Source organism: Chenopodium album, chromosome 23, assembly GCF_948465745.1.
Source record: "Chenopodium album chromosome 23, dcCheAlbu1.1, whole genome shotgun sequence".
NCBI lineage: Eukaryota > Viridiplantae > Streptophyta > Magnoliopsida > Caryophyllales > Amaranthaceae > Chenopodium > Chenopodium album.
In genome coordinates this window covers 37,990,318-38,009,782 of record NC_137856.1, presented here as the reverse complement: position 1 = coordinate 38,009,782, position 19,465 = coordinate 37,990,318, and the positions used below count along the sequence as shown (strand labels likewise).

The 19,465-nt window shown below is 34.7% G+C and overlaps 2 protein-coding genes across 2 annotated transcripts; one reads left to right on the top strand and one right to left on the bottom strand.

Annotated features, from left to right (window-relative positions):
* The first annotated feature begins 761 nt into the window (after nt 1-761).
* LOC145609000 (uncharacterized) lies at nt 762-7,036 on the top strand. Its single transcript, XM_081664577.1, has 7 exons — nt 762-1,070; nt 1,155-1,186; nt 2,483-2,580; nt 2,997-3,079; nt 4,077-4,154; nt 4,235-4,333; nt 6,535-7,036. The coding sequence occupies exons 1-7, from the start codon at nt 981-983 to the stop codon at nt 6,805-6,807; spliced, it is 753 nt and encodes a 250-aa protein (XP_081520703.1). The 5' UTR covers nt 762-980; the 3' UTR covers nt 6,808-7,036.
* A 6,836-nt stretch (nt 7,037-13,872) lies between these two features.
* On the bottom strand, nt 13,873-16,971 carry LOC145609194 (uncharacterized). Its single transcript, XM_081664741.1, has 4 exons — nt 16,356-16,971; nt 16,167-16,237; nt 14,962-16,089; nt 13,873-14,799 (listed from the first exon to the last, which is right to left on the bottom strand). Exons 1-4 carry the CDS (start codon nt 16,642-16,644, stop codon nt 14,062-14,064), a joined length of 2,226 nt encoding a protein of 741 aa, XP_081520867.1. The 5' UTR covers nt 16,645-16,971; the 3' UTR covers nt 13,873-14,061.
* Between the last annotated feature and the right edge of the window lie 2,494 nt (nt 16,972-19,465).

Sequence of the window (19,465 nt, the reverse complement as noted above, 5' to 3'; positions counted from 1 at the left end):
TAGGGGTTACTTGTTAATTTTTGTTAAGGTTACTTGTTTATTTTAGGGGTTACTTGTTAGTTTAACAGGGGTTACTTGTTAATTTTTGTTAGGGTTACTTGTTTATTTTAGGGGTTACTTGTTAATTTTTGTTAGGGTTACTTGTTTACTTTGGGGGTTACTTGTTAATTTTATAGGAGTTATTTGTTAATTTTTGTTAGGGTTACTTGTTTATTTTAGGGGTTACTTGTTAGTTTAACAGGGGTTACTTGTTAATTTTACAGGGGTTAGTTATTAGTTTTACAGGGGTTACATGTTAATTTTACAGGGGTTACTTGTTAATTTCTTCAATTTCATTGTATCTATTTTCATCTTCCAGATCCAATACCTGATTACTGGTTTGGATTTCGAGATTCATCAAAGAATCTTCAATTTGTTCGATCTTTAATGATTCTTGTGAATCAGGTAATTTTTCGAATTCTTCTGCCATTGTTATTCTTGAATTTCTGGAAGAAAAATTGTGTGAGGTTTCGCTCAATTTTCGCATTCGTTCCTCGTAAATGAGTTGTTATGGGTTTTAAGGTTTAGAAATTTGCGCGTGTTTTGTTGAGCCATTTTGTTCAGCGCTTGTTTCCTAATCCCGTTATACGCGTGTCGTTCTCCGTTATTTTGCTGACTTGGAAGCAGGCCACACGGTGTGGCCTGCTGTACCAAAAAGGCGCCGAAAAAAATATATTCATATTCGTATTAATTTATTAACTTTGGGCATTATACACGATAACCATCCGGATTTGATGTAATGATCCACGTGAAGTCGAAAACCAGTTGTATTTCCCAAATCCCCATTATCAATCCAATTGCAGCATCACTAATCTATCCCACTTGTATACGCTAACATTTTTACACTTTAACATTCTTCATTCATTCTTCTTCCCTTTCCAATTATTAAAATCATTCACCAGATCTACCTCCATTTTTTTTGAAGATCCAAGAATTCAACAATGGCGAACAATTCTAACCCTTCTTTAATGTCGGAGATTGGCCCCGATGGTCTCTTTCGAGAAGCTCCTGTCATCGCTTACACTGAAAAGGTTTCTCTCTCCTCTCTTTTTTTTTATTTTTTTTTATTTTTAAAGCTCATTTTTCTAATGTTAGGTTTTTGGTGTTGATTATAGATTATCGAGCAGGAAAAAGTTCAACTCCAGAAGTAAGTTTTGATTTCTTTTTTTGTTAAATTTTACTTAATTGATTGCGTTATTGAGCATAATTCAAGTTGCATTTGTGAAATGAGTGGAAATTGATCAGGAATTTGTGAAAAATTGCGCACAGATGTAGTTCGATTGTTCTACATTTTTTAGCGTTCATTGAATTTCTTTATATTGAGTAGTGATGACTATTCAAGGTTTGTGCAGTGTTGCTTTGATTAAAGTCTTTAATTATGCTAGTCATCAATTTTCTTTTTAACATTTTGTGAAATCATGCAATTATCACGTATTGCGACTATTACGAGCTATGTTACTCGGACTCGAGTACCCATGTCCGACACGGGTACGTGTCCTATTGTCCGACTTGGCTATTTTGCGAAAAAAAATATCTTTGATTTTTAACTAAAAAGAAGTGCCCAATTGTCATAACCATGCCCGGGTGTCGAGAGTGTCGAGGTAAGATGAAGAGTCCGAGTAACATTTACGAGTGTTAATTGGCTATTTGGCTTATTACTTATTATGTTCTTATAAGTTTTAATTTGAAGTTATCAAGTACATTGGCGAGCAAACTTCTTTTTAAATTTGCAAAATCAGTGAAAATTGTGCTGAAGGCTGTGAGGATTAAAACCCAAAGTTTGTTGGATTACTACAGGGGATTGGCTTATTGTATCACTTAGAGTCTTGAGTATCCGATGTTGAGTTACGAAGAAAGCCAAGATTAGTACACTTTTACTTGCTAGTAGTCCAGACTGTAAAAAGTCAATCCATTGAGCTAGCATCATCTTTGTCTTTTATATCCTCCACAAGATAAGAAAGTAGTGTGCTAAAGGTTTTTGATCATTCTTGTATTATAAAACCTGTGAATTTGTGCTTGCAAATGAGTGAAAGTTATGTTAAAGACGGTGACAATTGAAATCCTGAAGCTTATTACTATAAACTTTTAAAGCATTGGCTTATACTTTATACGAAGTATGTTGTTGTGAGACTTTATTTATGTGCAGTGAGCTGGCATTTTTTTTTTTCCCTTTATGCGCTCCTGTGAGGAAGAAAATGAGGCTGTAGGCTTCATTGCTTCATGGTCTATTTCAGCATGAGTAATCATGTTTGCTGACTGAATGTGCTGAATTATCGCTTTTATGAAAAGAGAATAACATTAACCAGACATGTATTGCATTGATCATATATGCCATTGTTTTACTTTGTCATTTCTCATTAGTAGTGTATTGTACTATTGTATATTGATGCATCCTTGCATGGATGCTGGTCTTATTGAATCTTCTTTTTGCTGCGTTTGTCAGATATATAGAGGAAAATTATTCGAAAATTCGTGATGTTGAACGTGAATTTGCCAACCTCAATTTGGAGCTGAAACTTACGGCAGGATCAAAGCATGCAGGTTAGCTTTGCTACATATATTGTTGACTTTAATTTTTTTGATTAGCCATCCTCCTATCTCTAGCAATGTTTAGAATGGAATTAGTTTAAGAGATTGTATTTAATTAATGTAGATGCTGAAGTAAAAACAATGTAAGCGTGTGCATCTACCAACTGTTTACACCAGTCAACTTGGAACATATGAAAATGGTAAAAACTAAAAAGGACAAACATTGTAGAATCAATCAATCAATCAAAGCCTTAATCCCATAAGTGTGGTAAGCTAACATGAACCAAAATCTGATTATTCCATGTAGTCATCGACATAATTCTTCCTCCTCCATCTCTTACGGTCCAATGCTTCAAACATTGTAGAATAGAGGTGATTTTTTTTGTGGGGGAGTCTTAAAAGAAATATATTTGCTGATATATTTGCAGCTTTTGAACACTTGAGAAAGAAGATTGAGCTTCAAAATGAGCAAATTAAAGCGGCTAAGATCAAGGAAGAACAAGCAAAAAAGGTTCTTGCTTCTTTACTTGAGTTGGCAATTTTTGTTGGCAGTGACACTATTAGTTGTTCTTCAGATCCTACCACCTCATTGGTTTATTATGATTATTATTTTTTTAGTCTGTAAGTGACCCTTTTTTAATTCTTTGATCATTTTTTTCTGTCAATTTGTGAAAGAAGGATAAGATCATTCAATTGTTATCTGTGAAGTACTGTATTATCCTGTTTATTTGTGAGTTGTGACTAGACATTAGTTTGGAACCTAGTTTCTGATAGATATTGCTTCAATTGGATTGGAAATCATGTTGTACTACCATCAGAGAACATATCTACATCTTCTTTGGAATTTGGATTGATCTATTGTCATCTCAAATTGATGCAATTTTATTGCTTTTATGTCTCTCAAATTCATTCCTTTTGAACCATGGTTGTGTACTTGTGTATATATGGGTTTACCAAAGCAATATGAGGAAGAGAGTGGATTTTTGTTTGCTAATTTCTGACAACGTAGTTTGGGTGGATAAAACGGAAAGAGTGTTAATGATTAGTTAGAATTTTGTTAAGAAAAATAAAAAACTAAAAACATTAGAATCACAAAGTTATTCAAAGCTTCCAGTTGTGTTGAAAATTGCCTACTTATAGTTAAACTTTTAGCAGGCTGGGATACCTTGATCTTGTGATCAAAAGTTAAACAAGGATGATACCAAAACTATAGCCTTTTCTAATTAAGGAAACCATTATCTCAAGGGAATATGTGTGTTTATTTTCTGTGGGGGGGGGGGTGTTTTGGATTCCTTTTGTGTCTTTTCTCAAGAGCAATAACAAGTTTCTTAAGAATCCTGGTAAATTTCACCGGTATACTGGATTGTTATCGCTGTACTCTTTATTACTAGATTTGTGTACCAAATGCACCATATTTTGGAATATATATACCATGTTTATGTATCGCGTTTGATTTTTTTATATTCAATTTTACAAATTGTGTTGGCTGAATATTTTCTGAATGCCAGGTATGGGAGGCTGCTTTAAAAGTTGTGCAGGATGAGGAATCAGTTAAGCAGAAGCTATGTGAGGACCTGAACCAATTGGTATATCCGTATATCTTGTGTTTTATGTGCTTGAATACTTGTATATATGTGCTGTTTCCTGACGTCGCTATCGATACTAGGTCCAAGAAAGCAGCAACTCCCAGTATGCAAGACTTGAGCAGTTGAAAAGGCGGCTAGAAGCTTTAAATCCAGGAAGAGCGTCAACATCTATTACGCCTGTAAGTTGCTTCTGATATGCACGTTGTTTGGAGCTGTTTTCTTTGCTGGTTAAAGGTTATCAAAATGGCACCTGTTCACGGTCTATGTTTTGCAGCACTCTGTTCTATGTTTTTGAGGATGTTGCGAGAATTTAGATAAATTTGTGTTTCCTTTCACACAATCAAAATCAACAGGATTGTTGTTTCATTTAGCTTGCTGGTTGGTGGGGGATAGAGATTGGGTGAGTGGTTAGAAGATGGAAATCTGGCTTTGCTTCTATAATGACTCCTTATCTAATTATACTGGTCATATTTTCTTCGTCTGAGTTTCGTAATGAATTGTTGCACATTCTTTATTAGAGCCATTGAACTACATCTCTAGAAGATATATGGGGTAGACTTTGTGTAACAAATCAGTATTGTAGAATTATTGATTGCATCAACCAATCCAGGTTAGATTTATGGGATGCAGGGAGAGTGTGCACTCTTCGCCTTCACATATGTGGAGTCATCCGTTTTATCAGGGCTTTTGAAGGAGAGATTGGTGTATAATAAGTAGTAGTAGCAAAAGTAATAGCAAAAATTGATATTAGTTCATTAAAACAACTGATATATGTGGTGTAGGTATTGGATGAGGAAGCAGTATATATGTTCTACTTGTCTTGACAAAAGATGGATGATTAATGGGTGCTAATGTAGGAGATTATAGGTACTAATTGCGGAATTAACATGAATCATATTCATATAGCACCAAACCAAGGATCTCATGCATAACACATAAAGAAGTAAGAATTGTACCTTTGAAGCGTGATTCCACCGATCGAGCAAGAACAAAGGGAGATAAAGAACTTCAAACGTGATTCCTCTACTTGGTCCACGGGCACAGATTAAGACCTCCACTAATGCTAGTTAGTCGCGAAAGAACCCTTCAATCGACCTTCTACGGAGATGAACGAACAATGAACTAGCCAAGAACCACCGCGCAACACCACGTGAGCCACTAGGGGTGGCCGGCCGTGGGTGAGAGGGGAGAGAGAGGGCCGTGCGTGAGAGAGGGGTGAGGGCTTTGGATGTTGGTTGCTTAGATTCACAATTCACTGTATGTTAATTGTGACTTAATTAATCAACCCTAGGCATGACTATTATTTATAGATCATATCTCTAAATAATAGTCCAAGTCAAAGCCCAATTCCTAATCCCACTCAAACTACATTTAGCCCAATCATACTTATGACTAATTAATTGCTCATGAGGCCCATTAATGGGCCTCTAACTTGCTTAACCCATTACCCTTATGTGTGACCAATATAGGATCCATTCTAAAGGGCTTTGCACTATTTGACTAGCCCAAAGATCATCTCTCATAGTCTAGCAACAGAGGATGACGCCCCAATAGAATGAACTTATTATTACCATAATAGTGATGACTAGAGGTGATCATTTGCGGGCTTGGACGGGTAGTGGGCCGGGCCTATGCTTATTTTTTGTCCAACGGGCTTTATGTAGCAAACCCGAACCCTTTTATGCGGGCTTGATACTTTGTCCATACCCGCTTGTTAAACGGGCCGGGCTTGGTCGCGGGCTAACGGGCCTTAATTTTTGTTTTATTTTTTATAACACTAACTAATCTTTTTATTATTTACTTGTGCTAAAATTATTTTGGTATAGTTGTCTTATAATTTTTTGTTCACAAATGGTAATAGAAATTAAAAAAAAAGTTGAAATTATGACATATGTTATAAATATATGTAAGATAAAACTTATTTAATAAGTGTTTATGATAAAATATAAAATTGAAATGAATAATTGTAACTAATAAAAGCTTATAGTTCAATATAGTCTCTTTGTATTTATTTTCAAAATTACACAAAGTATGTCATAACTAACTAACTAAATAAAATTATTAAAATAAGAATGTTATTATTATTATTATATATTAATAAACGGGTCGGGCGGACTAGCCCGCGATACATATTTCTTGTCCATACCCGCCCATTTATGTTAACGGGCCGGACCTAGTCCGCCCAAATATCCAATTTTTTTCAAAAAGGTTGTCCAAGCCCGTCCTTTTTGTGGGCCGGGTTGGGCGGGCTTAGCGGGCCGTCCCGCCCATGAACAACTCTATAGTGATCCTTGATATATCTAGTAATTGCACTTATCAAAGACACAATTCCTTCAGCTAAGACTGAGTTTCTGTTTGATGTTGTAATGGATTTTTGCAGGATAGCACACCAAATAATGCATCAGCTGCTGCTTTGACGCAAGAAGTAAATGGGGTGGTTTCAAATACTCCAAGTCAAGGAAATGATGAAACTCATGAAAGTGTACCTACTGTTAATGCTCATAATCAACCTCCAAGTGTTGATGGAGAAGGAAGAGGGAAGAAGAAAAACCTATTACAAGGAAAAGGAAGAGGACTTGGGGCATTGTCAAAAGGGAGAGGGTCTGTGACTGGCTGGACTGGTGCTGGATTTGACATGGATACTAGAAGCTGAGTGGATCTCAGTGGCATGTCAAGTTTTGTGATGAGAAAAGTGTCTCCGTTTATGTGCAAAAGGTACTCTTATTTATTTTAGATTCTTTACATCTTGTTATAGGTTGGATTAGATCTTCATTTGTGAATAGTGATTGTCTCATTTACATTAGAGTTTAGATGTTAGAATATCTGATTGCAGTTCAAACTCATATCAATAAAGTTAGCTGCTCAAGCAGTTTGTCTTGTGAGTCGTGCTTATTGTTGGATGTAGTTCATTGTAAATTGTGCTTTTGTGCTGGTCAGACTTATATTGGGATGAATTTACCTTGATACTTATAATGATTTTTTTTTTCCTCTAATTTTGGTGCTTTCTCATGAGCTTTGCTCTCACCGCGTTGTCTGCATATCTCCACCTTTTTAGGCCATATAAGCCTTTTTACAACTTTTAAAATTCAAATGATCATATGTTGGCTGTAGCTCATAAAGTTGCACATGGAAGGGGTAGCAGCTTACATGAGAGAAAATTTAGGCCGGCTAGGACATATTTGTTCTCACTCTTGATGCATCATGTTTGTAAGATGTTTCTGTGATTTCATCTGAAACTTTCTGTGTGCTCGATCAAAATCTTTCTTTTCCTCCAAACAGGGGGATTTTGCTACGTGTTCTTTGGTGGTACTGAAGTTTCCAACTTTGCTAGTCGTATAGTTCATTCATAAGGTGTAGGTCTCGTTCCAGGAAAACCCTCACGGCCATCCTTCAAACCTATAGAATTTAGTGAATACATAGTCACTTCAGGTTGAGCATAATAACTTGTGAGACTTCTGAACTTTCTATGTCTGGACTCTGGAGCCAACTGTGTTAGGACTGGTTCTGGGCAGCCCTGTTTTCAATTCTTATGATATGAAGCTGGTCTTGGAGCCTGGCTCTTATTAATCCTTTTTATTATTATTATTACTAATTACTTTCAATTGCTAAGATGAATTGACAATGCCTGAGCCCCTCTGAGTGCACTTTTATCAGTTTTATCAATTCTCTTGTCGACATATGAGGTAGAGGAGGCATGAGGAAATTAGAGAGAGACAAGAGTTAAGGCAGGAACAGATCCCTTCGTTTGTCCTTACAGTAAGAGGAGGGAGTGAGGCAAAGGAAAGACAAATCTCCAGGTATTGTCATGGCTAATTGAATATCAACATTCAACAATCACGCCAAAACCTGGAAGAAATCGCACTCTTACCAGCCAAGCCTTCCCCATCATAAATACGGAAAAATATAGCCAGAAACTAGAAAGATCTCAGTAAAATTAAAACCCTGATGCCCCACCACCACCCAAAAAAAAAAAAAAAAAAAAAAAAAAAAAAATTCCAGAGTGGAAATTGACTGATGATATAATGATGGAGCTCTGAATGTAGTACAAGTACTGGGTCATATTTTTCTGTTTTCATCACATTCAATTTTTGGCAGCTTATATCAAGCTGACTCGAAAGGTCCACCACCAGCTATAAAATCACAGGACTGCAATATCCTTAAAGGACATTAGATAGAGGGTTGAATGTGATAGTTATTTTATTTGGAACCCAGATTCTGTTTTTAAACAGCTAGTCGGTTCAATTTTCAGGCAATTACCATTACTTTCACAGTTTCACTACCTTCTTGCTCCTATAGGTTAATGTTGTATCCTGTTGGTACTTTTCTGTTTTGGGAAGCTTAGGGGTGTAGATAGAGTTTGGTTTGAGTAGGTAATTACATGTTTAGGCCAGGTTATTTTGGGTCGTTTTTCTGGATCGATTTTACATTTAGGGTTTCAAGCTAAAAGACGGCTTTTGAACTAGGCTAGAGCTAGGGGTTAACTGGTTTGTTAACTGGTTTTTCGTATGTGATTGTTTGATTGACATTGAAATTTGGTTGACAAAAACAATTTGCACTTCTTGCACTTCCTAATACTCCATAAGTTCGACTACCTACAAAATGGGGAAAGTTGTCTATTGAATTCTGCACTTTCATTTAGCAATTAAAAAGGAGTTATATGGGTGAAAAATGAATGACTTGTACGGTGTGGCAATGAATAGTCCAAAACTCAGCCTATAAATGATCTGAATAAATATTGTGAGGGTGATTTTGAACTGAGGAAACAGGAGGACAAATTGATGAAAGTGTGTGAGTGAATGTGGAAGATGCAAAGTAGAATATTTTCCTAAAAAATCTTCATTTACTTTTTTGCATTTTCAGAAGTTTTTTAGCTGGAAATTTCATCTTGATGCACTAAGTAGAATCTCTGCATTTTCTGCTGCTTGAATGAATGCAAACCGCAGGACTTTTTACCAATTCAAAATAAGTTAGACGTAATTACTGCACTTCACATCTTGAGAGTGATAGTTGTTTCTCTTCATGCATGCCTCAATCATTTTTTTGGCTGACAATTACATACCTGAATTCCCTCCCTTTTTGGGGCTCCTAAGATACACCTTTTTTCGTAGCATTTTTACCCCGTAAGATTTCCTTGTAGTAATTATGACAGTGATGTAAACGATATTTGATTCTAGGTGTAATATAATGCACATCACCCATCTAGACTTTTCCACCTAAGGCTAGCTCCTTTATCGGTGATTGTGAATAGGTGCATTTTTAATTTTCTAGGTCATTATGACTATAATCACCTTCATCATCAGTTCATCATTAGTCAATGACACAGATCAAAGTATCTATATGTTGATTTTCTTATCATTACCTACATTACATTCATTGGTTAAAATAGGAATCTTGGTTATTTTGCAATATTTTTGTTCAACTTAATATATCTTCAACACAAACATGGGAAAGGGCAAAGCTCTTGGAAGCTGTAAATAAATCTTCTCTTGTTATTTCAGAATGGAGGTTATAAAAAATTAATTGACTTCTATGTTCTAACAGAAAAGTGGTAGATATAGTACTAGTTTGATTTCAATAATTTTCTTTGAATTTGAGTTCGATCATGAGCTGCATTATCCTACTTGTCGAGCAATTAATGCGAACCCGCATTAATTGTATGGCAATCCCAATATTTGGTCAGTCAAAATATCAATTTCTTAGTTCTTACTGTCGATTTTTTTCAAACTAAATTTTTTTGAAAATATATATATATATATATATATATATATATATATATATATATATATATATATATATATATATATATATATATATATAAAGTCGACTTTTTTTTTTTTTCCTACTAATCACTCTGTTTCATAATATAGTCCGTTTGTTATCTTTTTTTTTTTTGAAAATTACGGGTAATATGGAGTATAAAGAGTGTGATATATGTTCTTACCGTTTTTCTTGATTTCTTTTTCCATATTTTCCTTAATCTTTATCTATATTTGAATTCTTCGACTTTCATATTAAAATGTAATTTACTGAAGCCCGTCTGAGAGTATTTACTGCACTCTGTACCTCTCCAACACGTTGAAGCCACTTTCTTTCCCATTTAACTTCCAACTTTTCTCTGCTGCCAAAAAAAAAAAAAAAAAAAAAAACCCGAATATCTTCTTCACTAAAAAAGGAGTTATGGCACTTGTTAGTTGTTACTGACAGGTCTACCATCACTTTCGGTTTTCATAGAAGAGTCAGTTCCACTTAAGAAGAGAGAAAAGGGAAGTGCCACTTTTATCCCATCTTTCCCTTTCGTTTCTGTTACATTATTAACCTCAAGAAACCCATTCATTTGTCTTAGGGCACAGGGCATCGTAGTAGGGGTGTTAATGAGCCGACTTGGAATCAGGTTCTACCTATAACACTTAATGAACCGAGCTGAATAAAAACTAAAATCACCATTGTAATAAAAGGAAAACCTGTTTCACAATACTTAATGAACCGACCAGAGTTTGTTTATTTTGTTTTCGGACAAAATCACACAAAATTGAAGGTAATACTTACAAAATAAAGTTAGGAAAACAAAACGGGATCTGCTACTAAACATCTGTAAAATTGTAAAGAGTACTACTGTACAAAAAACCTCTCTTTTACTACTCGTAAAAACTAAAACTCATAGTAGCATTATAATATACCAAAAATACAGAGTAGTACTAGTAAAGTTTTCCTTTAATTTTACCTCTTTATATTTGTACTGACATCTGCAAAATTAGAGTGTTCTTTCTGATACAATAGTAAATAGGTAAATTAATGTGGATACATGTAAGAAACTCTGCAGTTTTGTCCCTATAGTTTAATTTATTGAATATATTTTCACTATACATCTTTGTCTTCCATTCTCATTGAATTCTATGAAATGACAATACATAAGTACATAACACCATGTATTAACTACGTCTGATTTTATAGTATGGCAATTGTAATAATGCCAATGCCCAAAACTCCCGAAAAATCTGTGACTTGTTGACTCTTTTCTTCTTCAGTACTTGTTTATTTTATTTATAGCATCAACCTATCTTTGTTTCTCTTCTAAACTTGTAGAAGTTGCATTTTTCACCCTTCAATATTAACCTTGTACTTCTAGATAATGTCTATAATATCTTCCATCCTATCCGCCTTGGATGTGTTGTCAACGACGTATAGGGCTGGTTCCGATTTACTGAACTAAGTTGAACTGAACTTAACTTAACTGAAGCTGAAAAGAACAGGTCCATAGTATAATAACCCATTTTATAGGATCTAGTTGTCTTATTAGGCATTACCCCAAAGTTTTAAACTTCGATAACTTGTACTCCATACTCTATATAAGTTATATTGTAAAACAACTTACATTATGAAACAAATTACCCTATTTACTAATGAATATCATCAATTTTGCATGGAGAGAATATTGAGGAGCAAACCATAGGAAAAAGGCAAAACTAACAAACCGCCAAAAATGAAGGAATCATCCTATAATTTAATTTTTACTGCCATTTGTTATGTTTTTGCTTGCCAATAACAACAGTTATTGTTGGCTAGCCTTAGCAAAAACAGTTACTGTCCCCAAAGTTTTAGCATTCAAAAAGAATATTATTTAAAAAAAAAAAAAAAATCCAAACATCCCACGTGTAAGTTGGAAAATATATGAGTCTCCAAATGGGCAAGGTTCCAAGCATGGGCTTGGGACCATTACCAACAAAATATTTTGCAGTAGCTCGTCACGTGAATGGCCCATGTGCTATTTTCTATGCCCAACAATTTTCTCTTACTCTCCCTTTCATTCAGGTGTATTCACTCTTCTTTCTGACTCCTCCCACTTTGTCTTGTGCCTTCATTTTTAGAGCATATTATTATCATTCTTTTTAATTATTTAGGATGTTATTGTTAAGAGACATGATACAATTAGCATCGTCTTCACCTTTCAACCTTGAGGTTTTACTTAGGTATTTGATTTCATATATCTGCCTTTGATGGGATGTCCATCGTTTATCCTCGTAAAGAAACTGTATATAATTGGTTAGTATCTTGCATACCGATATTTCTTTATTGAAAAAAGACATTTAGACACAAAATGATGATTGTCTTTATTTAACATAAACTATTTCTTTCATCTTAAAAGTTCAAATCTGATTGATGATTGTCTCAAAAAAAAAAAAAGTAAATAAATAAAACCCCTTTAAATGACGAAGGGAGTATGTTTATACACACAATAATGTTTGATATGTCATTTTAGAAGTCTACCTAAAATTTTAACATGGGTGATAATTTTTTTGAGTAAAGATAAAACCCATTAAAATGGAGTTGAAATGAGAAGCTAACAGATGTAATCTATATCCTATGTTAGATAGTATATATAAATATTTCCCTTTGTCTAAAACCAACTGTAAATATATTAATTTAACCAAACATGTTCATCACGCAAGTTCATCATTTTGAACTTATTCAACAGCTATATTTGCAGAATCACTAGTTTCCATTTTCAACTTTTAGTTAACTATACAATTAAAAAAATACAGAGCATATATGTGTTATACTAATAAGCAATAAAACAGAAATAACTTATCTCTTGATGCGTGAACCAAACTGACAATAGCCGCGTCGTGGAGAACCACTGACCTAAAAGACGATTCCGCGCTACCTCCCGGTGCAGTAGACAATTGCGGTCGCCCTCCAGGATAAGCACGGCGCCGGAGTTTATGTGCACTCACAAACCCGACTGGAACTCAGAATACTTGCCCAGAAAACAGAACAGAAAGAACATGTATTTAGATAAGTTTAGAGAAGAGAGAAGACTGATTGTGTTGTGTGTTTTGGCTAAGAAAACCACCGAATATTTATAGGGATTAATCAAGAAAACGACCAGATTAATCTGGTCAGTCAACAACTGAGGCAAGAAACAAGGAATTAATCAGTCAGCTACAATCAAGGAATTTTCTGTTTAACAAAGAAAAGGGAAATAAAATTTCTCCAAAAAGATAACAGGACCCACGCCCGCGCATCGCATTCCCCGAGTCCCGAGGCCCGAGCCCGACCCGGCTCGACGCGCGCGCGCGCGTGTGGAGTAACACACACCTCCAACTCACTCGACTAAGTAGTGCTAAAGCACTACATTATAAAAACAAGGAAAAACCTTCCTCCCCAATCAATGTGGGACTTTTCCCCTTCCATTTATTTCTCTCTCTCTTTCTCTCTTATTTTTCCCAACACTCTTGTTTTATATCAAGAACTTCCAACAATATGCTTTGATCAAACCAAGTTTAAACTCTAATCTTGAATAAATTCCACATTATAACATAACATAACATTCAACTTTTATAGCTCACATTTTTCAAAGAAATTAAATTACTCATTAGCACCTTACCTTCTAGGAAAAAGGATTTGTCCAAGAAAGTGTGACTTGAGTAAATAATCCAAATAGACCCTTATAGCTGAGGACCATGTACTCCAAAAGGACCATAACTACTCTAATATGCATTGATTTTCGCAGATTAATAATGTAATAAATAATAATCGCGGTCCTAAATGTCCGAGATTAAGCCTCTAATCACCTACGTCATATCATTGGAGAAACATTATTCAAAGTATTAAGCTCAATTCAAATTTTATTATTTCTATATATTGTGGTATTAATAAGGTTAAATGATATACTAACAGAAGCAACCAACAAAAGCCAACGACTAACAAAATTCACTAATTAGAACCCATTTGACTAACATTTACATGGTCCCACTCATCATTTCCTAAATCCTATTTTTGAATCAAACAACAAGAAAAATCTCTACTAACTAAAACAAACATTTTTATTTACATCATCATTATTATTCATTAACATCAATCTTCCCTAATCTAATAGTAATTTGCATGGAAACTGCTACTTCTTCTACTAACCAATGTAGCACATTTCCTGGACTAATGAGTCCATAATATAACGTTCAATCTCTGTTACAATGTCGTCGCCTTCGCCTTCATCTTGGTAAACAATCATATTACTCGTTGCTCCAATTCTTGGCATGTCTTTCTCAACAAGTGCATCAATATCTTGTAGTGTTTGACAATCTGCACTAGGAAAACTTCGAATTTTCGAGCACAACGTCTTCACTAATTGAAACCCGTTCATCTGTGTATCATGATGATTTTTCTGATGACGACGACGATGATGATAATGATTCTTGAGTTTAACATAAGGTTTTAACATATCAGCTAACATTTCATCAACTAAATGAAATATTAACTTTCTGTTAATAGAAAGATTTAACTGTTCACAAAATCTGTCACTAGTTGTAATATAGTGAGTAGCTTCTAAAGTGTGGTAAATTGATGGGTCTAAAGGGTGAGATGGTAAATACCATCTCATAAATGAAACAGGGGTATCTCTGTCAATTCCAGTACATTTCAGTATTCTACTGATGTACTGAAACTCCATTACGGAGGTACCTGTTCCTGTACCTGCATCCTTCCTACCGCTCCTCCAGCGGTCGGCGGGTGAATGCGTCGCTTCTTCTTGTCTCTTCTCGTCTATCCGTTGTCTCGGATAACGAGATAACCGTGCCGTGGTGGTGCTGGTGGTGGTGTTGTTGCTGATGATAAGCCGCTTTGAAAGCTGAGCTTCTGATGAAACTCCCTATGAATAATTTTTATTTAACTTTTGATTAGTATGACTATCTTTTGACTATGAATAACCCAATACAAACTCAAAGAAAGTAGATTCATAAATCATAATAATAAGAATAAAAATATCATGCAACCGTTGTATAGTACAGAAACTTAGCTTAAAAAAAGTTACCTGATTGTCAAGTAATTTTGTAGGAGAAGGTACTGGAGAAGAATCCTTCTTGAGGGGGACAAGTGAAGGGACTGTCCCATGGAGTAGATCACTAGACAACATATTCTTCTTGCATTTCTTGCTCGTTGTCGTTGCTGTCGAAGGGTGAACAAATTGTTCCTCTTTCTTATTCCTTATTGAATTGTAAGCCTTCAATGGCTTCTTACTCGGCGTCGTTGTTGTCATTGTCGTTGTCGTTGTTGTAGGGTGAACAAGCTTCTTTAAGCTTTCATCCTCGCTTTCTAATACTGGTTTCACTTGCAATGTGACCACCTTTGGAGGCACTACTTCAGGAACAGCTGGTGGGAGCTGTTCCGAATTTTTTGAGTTCATATACTTGTGGTTTTCGTCATACCTTGGCGAGGACGAGGATAAATGAGGAGACAAAGAGTGATCTTTTTTGGACTTCTTGGGTTTTATTGTTGTATTTTTTGTTGTTGATGATGACAAAAGATGTTCATCTCTTCTATGTTCTCTACCAATTGTGTTAGTAATATCAACACCAACTCTTTTACTAACAGTTTCCTTAACTTGTTTCATAATCTGCCTAGCATAATAGCTAGGACTTTTAGCAACTTCTTCGCTCTCATAGCTCTTCCCATCTCTTCTCTTGGTAGTTATCGCGGAACAAGAAGGCCGCGATAACTCCATCTCTCTCTGAATGTTGTTCTCCTTGTTGATTTGGAGAGATAGTCGATGGTGATCAACTACATCCATGGACCGTCTCCTTGTTGATTGCAATGATCTCGGTGTCTCGGGTGAGGACCGGGGGACGGGGCCGTTGTCAATGTAGGAGGCTCTAGTACCAGGAGTACTACAAGTACTACAAGATTTTCTTGTTTTGGTGGAAATGGGTGGAGTTGAGGATCTTATATGTGGAGAAAATGTTTGAGAATGTGATGATCTTGGTGTTGTTGTGTTTGATTCTGGGAGAATATCTAAGCCCATTAGCCTTGCTACAAGGGTTGGTGTCCTTGCACTTGCAGGAGAACAACTGCTTTCTGATGACATATCTTCTATTTTGCCTCTTGGCACTTGGACTAGTTTCAGCGCTGTGTCTCTTCGATTCGTTTTCGTCTTAATACCCTTCTGAAAAGCATGACATTATTGTTATCATCTAAAGAATAAGAACTGATGATTTTTGTTTAGAGGGTGGAATTTCTTACAGAAATGTGTAAATGATCTTCCTTATCTTCTTCTGTGATTGATTCCAAGCTGTTTCTTGGCGCTTCTACACCTGAACAACATTCAGAAAAGAAAAATCAAAATTTGAAAATGTATATAGTTTAAAAAAACAAAAGAAAAAGTATGATTCTGTAAGACTGTTATACTAGTTCTACTACTACTACTACTACCTTTTAGAGGGGTGGGGTCATCTGGAAGAAAAGAACCATCTTGAGGATGTAAGCACAACTGAAAATGCTGAAAATCAAACAGATGAAGTACAGCATTCATGCATCCTCCTGCAGATGCTGCTGCAGCAGCCGCCACCGTAGCCGTTGGTGGTGTAGTCACTTTTCTTTCCACTCCTCGACTACCACCACCATTACGACCATTACCACCACCACCACCACCGCCACTGCTCGTCTTTCCTTTCTTAGAGGAGGACTTGGTACCCCAGTTAAGGTACCATTCTCTACCCATAACAAATAGGCTAGCAATATATTTTTTTTCCCTCTATTAATTTTGTTCAAAAAAATAAAATAAAGGGTGTTAGAAGAAGTAAATGTACAAAGAAAAGGGTGAATATATGAGTGTGTGTGTGTGTCTGAAACTGTATGTTGTTTTTATATGAGAGCACTCACTCCCAAGTGCTTACAGCAGCAAAGACCGGGAAAAAGACCAACCTTACTTTCTTTCATTGGGAATTTGAATTTATAAATATTGATTTTATTATTATTATTATCATTGAAATTAAATTATTTATATTTATATTGTAATTATTAATTTTATTGTATGATCTATAGCTTAGCTTAGAATACTGACAGTCCATGAGGTTTTACATTCAAAAAGTTTGGGGGGACTAATATATTTAATTGGATTTGGTATGTTAGTAATTAAGATTGTTTAATTGGTGTTTCATGGACCACACTATATATATTTTCTAGCTATGACTTAAACTATGAAATATAATTTCTAGCTATTATTATATCTATTGAACATGAATTTAATCTAGACTAGACTTTTTTTTTGGATTTATGGCTAGCTTGTCATAAATATTATTTGAATGAATGAATGAATTTAATTCATATTTGTAATTGATTTCTCTATATTTGTCTATTTATGTCTACTTTGACAAACTTGTTTCCATGTCACTATCAAATTGATTCATCTATAGACTAGGTTTGGTTGCTAAATTTATCTTTCTAGGCTTTTTATTTTGGATTAAAGAGAAGAAGAAGAGAACTATGTTCAAGTATTTTGCTACAGAAAACTTGTCACAAGTTTTGAAACCAAATGCACCATTGATTATGTTGTACGGAGCAACTATAAGAGAACCATAGTTGTAGTTGGCTAAAATTTGGTTTTCAATCGATCTAGTGGTGTCTTTTCGTATAACTTTTCTAGTCGCAATTTTCACCATTTTCTTATCCCTTGTTTAGCTAATTAAAGTATAGTTGATCAGTTACAGCTAGTATTATTTCGTGTTTCGTTATATAATAAATGAGCAAGTGCATTCCCATTTTTCAAAATTTGTTTTTGTCAAGTCCTTGGGCGTATAAAGGGGGAATATTAATTAATACCAAACATGCATGGAGTATTTCTTTGCTTTCATACTCCTAGAATTAGAGAAAATAAAATGACCAAATTTCTAGATTTCCCCACAACTTAATTCATATCTCTAGTAAAAGATTTAACACTTGAATTGTTGGTTAGATTTAATTATGGTGTTGAGAAAGCTACAAGCATGCAAAAAATTTTATAAAGAAAATGAGAGATTTGATTACAAGTCTTGGGGTTATATGTAGCTAGGTTACCCTTACTACTCTTAAAAATAAGTAAGTTGCATTTACATGATGATTCAATCATTGATATGTCCTTTGCATGTGTGTGATTTACCTCTATACTCCATGAGATCATTCAATTACAAATTTAAATTGTTTGAGGTCCAATCAATGATTTAATATATATATTTGTAGTAGTACTAAATTGTTTGAGAGTAGTTGATCGAAAAGACTATTCCTAACATAGCTACATCAAGGAAAATAAAGTATTTTACTATTAATATAATTACATATGGAGTAATAAAATATCTTCTATAAAATAATTGAACTGTATAACTTATGTAGTCATTTCACAATCTCTAAGTGAAAAGAACTATTTATGAATCCCTTCGATTAAAGAAAAAATTGATTGAACGACAATTAGTTGTCCAACTCAATATAACTAATCTCTACACTCGTTTCATTTGTTTTCATCTCCAAAAAGAAAAAGGTGATATAAGAACATCAATATATATCACCCTCATATTGTTTGTGTATTTTTCCCCCCTTTTTGTTATGTCAAGTCAAGATCAAAAACCCCATAATAGAAATAATTTGGGAAATATATAAAACGTACTATGCATTCAACATACCCCATTAAAACACACAACTTTAGTTCAAAATTTGAGCTCTTTCAACGATAAGATAAAAATCCCTCCAAAATTTTCTAGAGTAATAATAAAATAAATAAATTAATAAAAGATTTAAAACACAAGGTGGTGGTGTGGTGTGGAGATGTTTATTAGGGATCTGCAAAAATTAATTCAACCATTACGCTCATGTGACATCCTATCAAGTACTAATTATCCCTTAAAAATAAATTAGTCTTATAGATTAAATAAATATAATCATGATCTTGGTAAGATTTTGCATATTAATGTACCATATAATAGTATAGAAATAGTATTGGTAAAATCAAAAATTATATCCGTTAGTTGTTGTTGATAAAAATCATGGGTGACGCAAGATAAAATTGAAGGTATTCCTCTTGGGAAAAGGGGAAGGCCATATAAGATTATTTCAGGTGTAGCAGCTGATCGAGCAGAGTGTAAATTTACATATGACAACTGATTTTTGCTTGCTACGTGTCATCTTTGTGTTTGTGCAACCAAACTTCCTGTCTCTCCTCCCCCTCTTCTTCATGGTGCCCTTCTTTGTTCTCCTTCCAAAGATGTTAAAGCTCGTGTGATTGAATCTCGTCTATATAAATATTATAAAGATTATGACAGATGACTGTGACTATCCCATAATATTACCGATTGATATATAAGTAAGCTAAAGTTGCGAGTTGAAATAGTTATTAGGACTTAGCCACTTAGGCGTATGTTTTTGTATAAGAAGTGTTGTAAGGAATCAAAGATTCATGTTGGATGATCAAAGTGTGTGTTAGAAGGCCTTTGAGCTATCATTTTTCAATAAAACCTTAGCTTGTTGTCTTTCAGTATCTTGCTTGTAAGAATGGATAAAATTAGTCTCTTATT

Bases quoted from the DNA above. Each gene is read 5' to 3' on its own strand.
- LOC145609194 (XM_081664741.1), bottom strand. From the start codon at position 16,644: ATGGGTAGAGAATGGTACCTTAACTGGGGTACCAAGTCCTCCTCTAAG. The intron at 16,090-16,166 runs GTAAGAAATTCC...CATGCTTTTCAG, and splicing joins AAGATCATTTACACATTTCT to AAGGGTATTAAGACGAAAAC. The intron at 14,800-14,961 runs GTAACTTTTTTT...AATTATTCATAG, and splicing joins CAAAATTACTTGACAATCAG to GGAGTTTCATCAGAAGCTCA.
- LOC145609000 (XM_081664577.1), top strand. From the start codon at position 981: ATGGCGAACAATTCTAACCCTTCTTTAATGTCGGAGATTGGCCCCGAT. The intron at 1,071-1,154 runs GTTTCTCTCTCC...TGTTGATTATAG, and splicing joins TCATCGCTTACACTGAAAAG to ATTATCGAGCAGGAAAAAGT. The intron at 4,334-6,534 runs GTAAGTTGCTTC...GGATTTTTGCAG, and splicing joins CGTCAACATCTATTACGCCT to GATAGCACACCAAATAATGC.